The sequence below is a fragment of the Austrofundulus limnaeus genome, unplaced genomic scaffold, assembly GCF_001266775.1.
Source record: "Austrofundulus limnaeus strain Quisiro unplaced genomic scaffold, Austrofundulus_limnaeus-1.0 Scaffold358, whole genome shotgun sequence".
NCBI classification, from domain to species: domain Eukaryota; kingdom Metazoa; phylum Chordata; class Actinopteri; order Cyprinodontiformes; family Rivulidae; genus Austrofundulus; species Austrofundulus limnaeus.
This window is the reverse complement of record NW_013952760.1, coordinates 485416-486682: the sequence shown is the minus strand read 5'-3', so window position 1 is coordinate 486682 and position 1267 is coordinate 485416. Positions and strand designations below refer to the sequence as shown.

Below are 1267 nucleotides of genomic sequence, written 5' to 3'. Positions count from 1 at the left end.
AGGTTATATTATGGTTTTAAATAGGTTATATTATGGTTTTAAATAGGTTATATTATGGTTTTAAATAGGTTATATTATGGTTTTAAATGGGTTATATACTGTCTAATGAAATAAATATTTAGGTGAGCGTGAAAAAAGTTAATAAATTATGTTCCATCCTCAATCTCTCTAAAACAACAGCAGCTGTTTTAAGTCTTACACTTCTGATGAAACATCCCAACTGTTAGCTTTATTTTGATACCAAGATTATTTAAGTAGAGTTTGTAAAAGCTGAGATACACTCAGTTACATTTCAACATGGTATTTAAAAAAAAAAACTCAAGAAAACCCCTTAAAGACTTTAAGACAAAAAGTCCCAGATGAGCCATGAAAACAGGAATAAATGAAACTGAAGAGTGATTAAAGGAGAAAACACAGGTTTACAGGTGGAGCAAACAGACGTCACTAAATATCATGTTTGTGTTGAAGTTATCAGATAACACAATCACTCTGCTGAAACTTGAATCCAGTTTTCTGTCTAACCTGGTTCACTGAGGAGAAGAAGTGGGAGCAGAATGTTGATCATAAGCTCATAAACCTGGGATTAATAACAGGATGAGGATATTTATGGAGCAGGAAGCAGGAAGAACAGCATGCAGGTGGATGTAGGGGGAGGAGTTACCTGTACGATGAGTGGATGTAGACGTACAGGACTCTGTGGGTCAAACCGAGATCAGGAGTCAGAAAACTTTTCAGTTCCAAAAACATGTTAAAGAGTCAAACATTAAAATACAACCATCCACAGAAATCAATCRAATCAAATCAAATCAATATTTACTCTGTAATTCTGATAAACCTCTAAGAACATCTGATTCAGTTCTGGTTCCGAGCTCTAATCCAGACCCTCAGACCTTTAGTCACACTGAGGGGTTTCTTTAACGAGACATCGACTCATCATCGTCTGCTGCCGACTCCTTTCATGTGACTGACAGGATCCAAAAATAATCAGTTTATTTTAACGGTTGGATGAATTTGACTGTTGGCAGTGAGGTGATACATAAAAAAATAAAATAAAAAATGTTTATAACCTCAGAACACTGCAGGGTCAGTGTGAAAATAAAACACCTGTACCCAAACATCAACAGAAGAGACTCAGAACAAAGACTCAGAACAGAGAGTCGGAACAGAGACTCAGAACAGAGACTCAGAACAGAGACTCGGAACAGAGACTCGGAACAGAGACTCGGAACAGAGACTCGGAACAGAGACTCGGAACAGAGACTCGGAA

At 37.0% G+C, this 1267-nt stretch overlaps 1 protein-coding gene across 1 annotated transcript in view; it reads right to left on the bottom strand.

The window, feature by feature from the left end:
- Positions 1-1267, bottom strand: part of LOC106528111 (globoside alpha-1,3-N-acetylgalactosaminyltransferase 1) — a gene marked incomplete at its 3' end in the record, with an annotated part of 29749 nt that overhangs the window by 12523 nt on the left and 15959 nt on the right. The window contains 1 exon segment of the mRNA XM_014023193.1: positions 662-694. Coding sequence (XP_013878647.1) covers positions 662-694 — 33 coding nt within the window.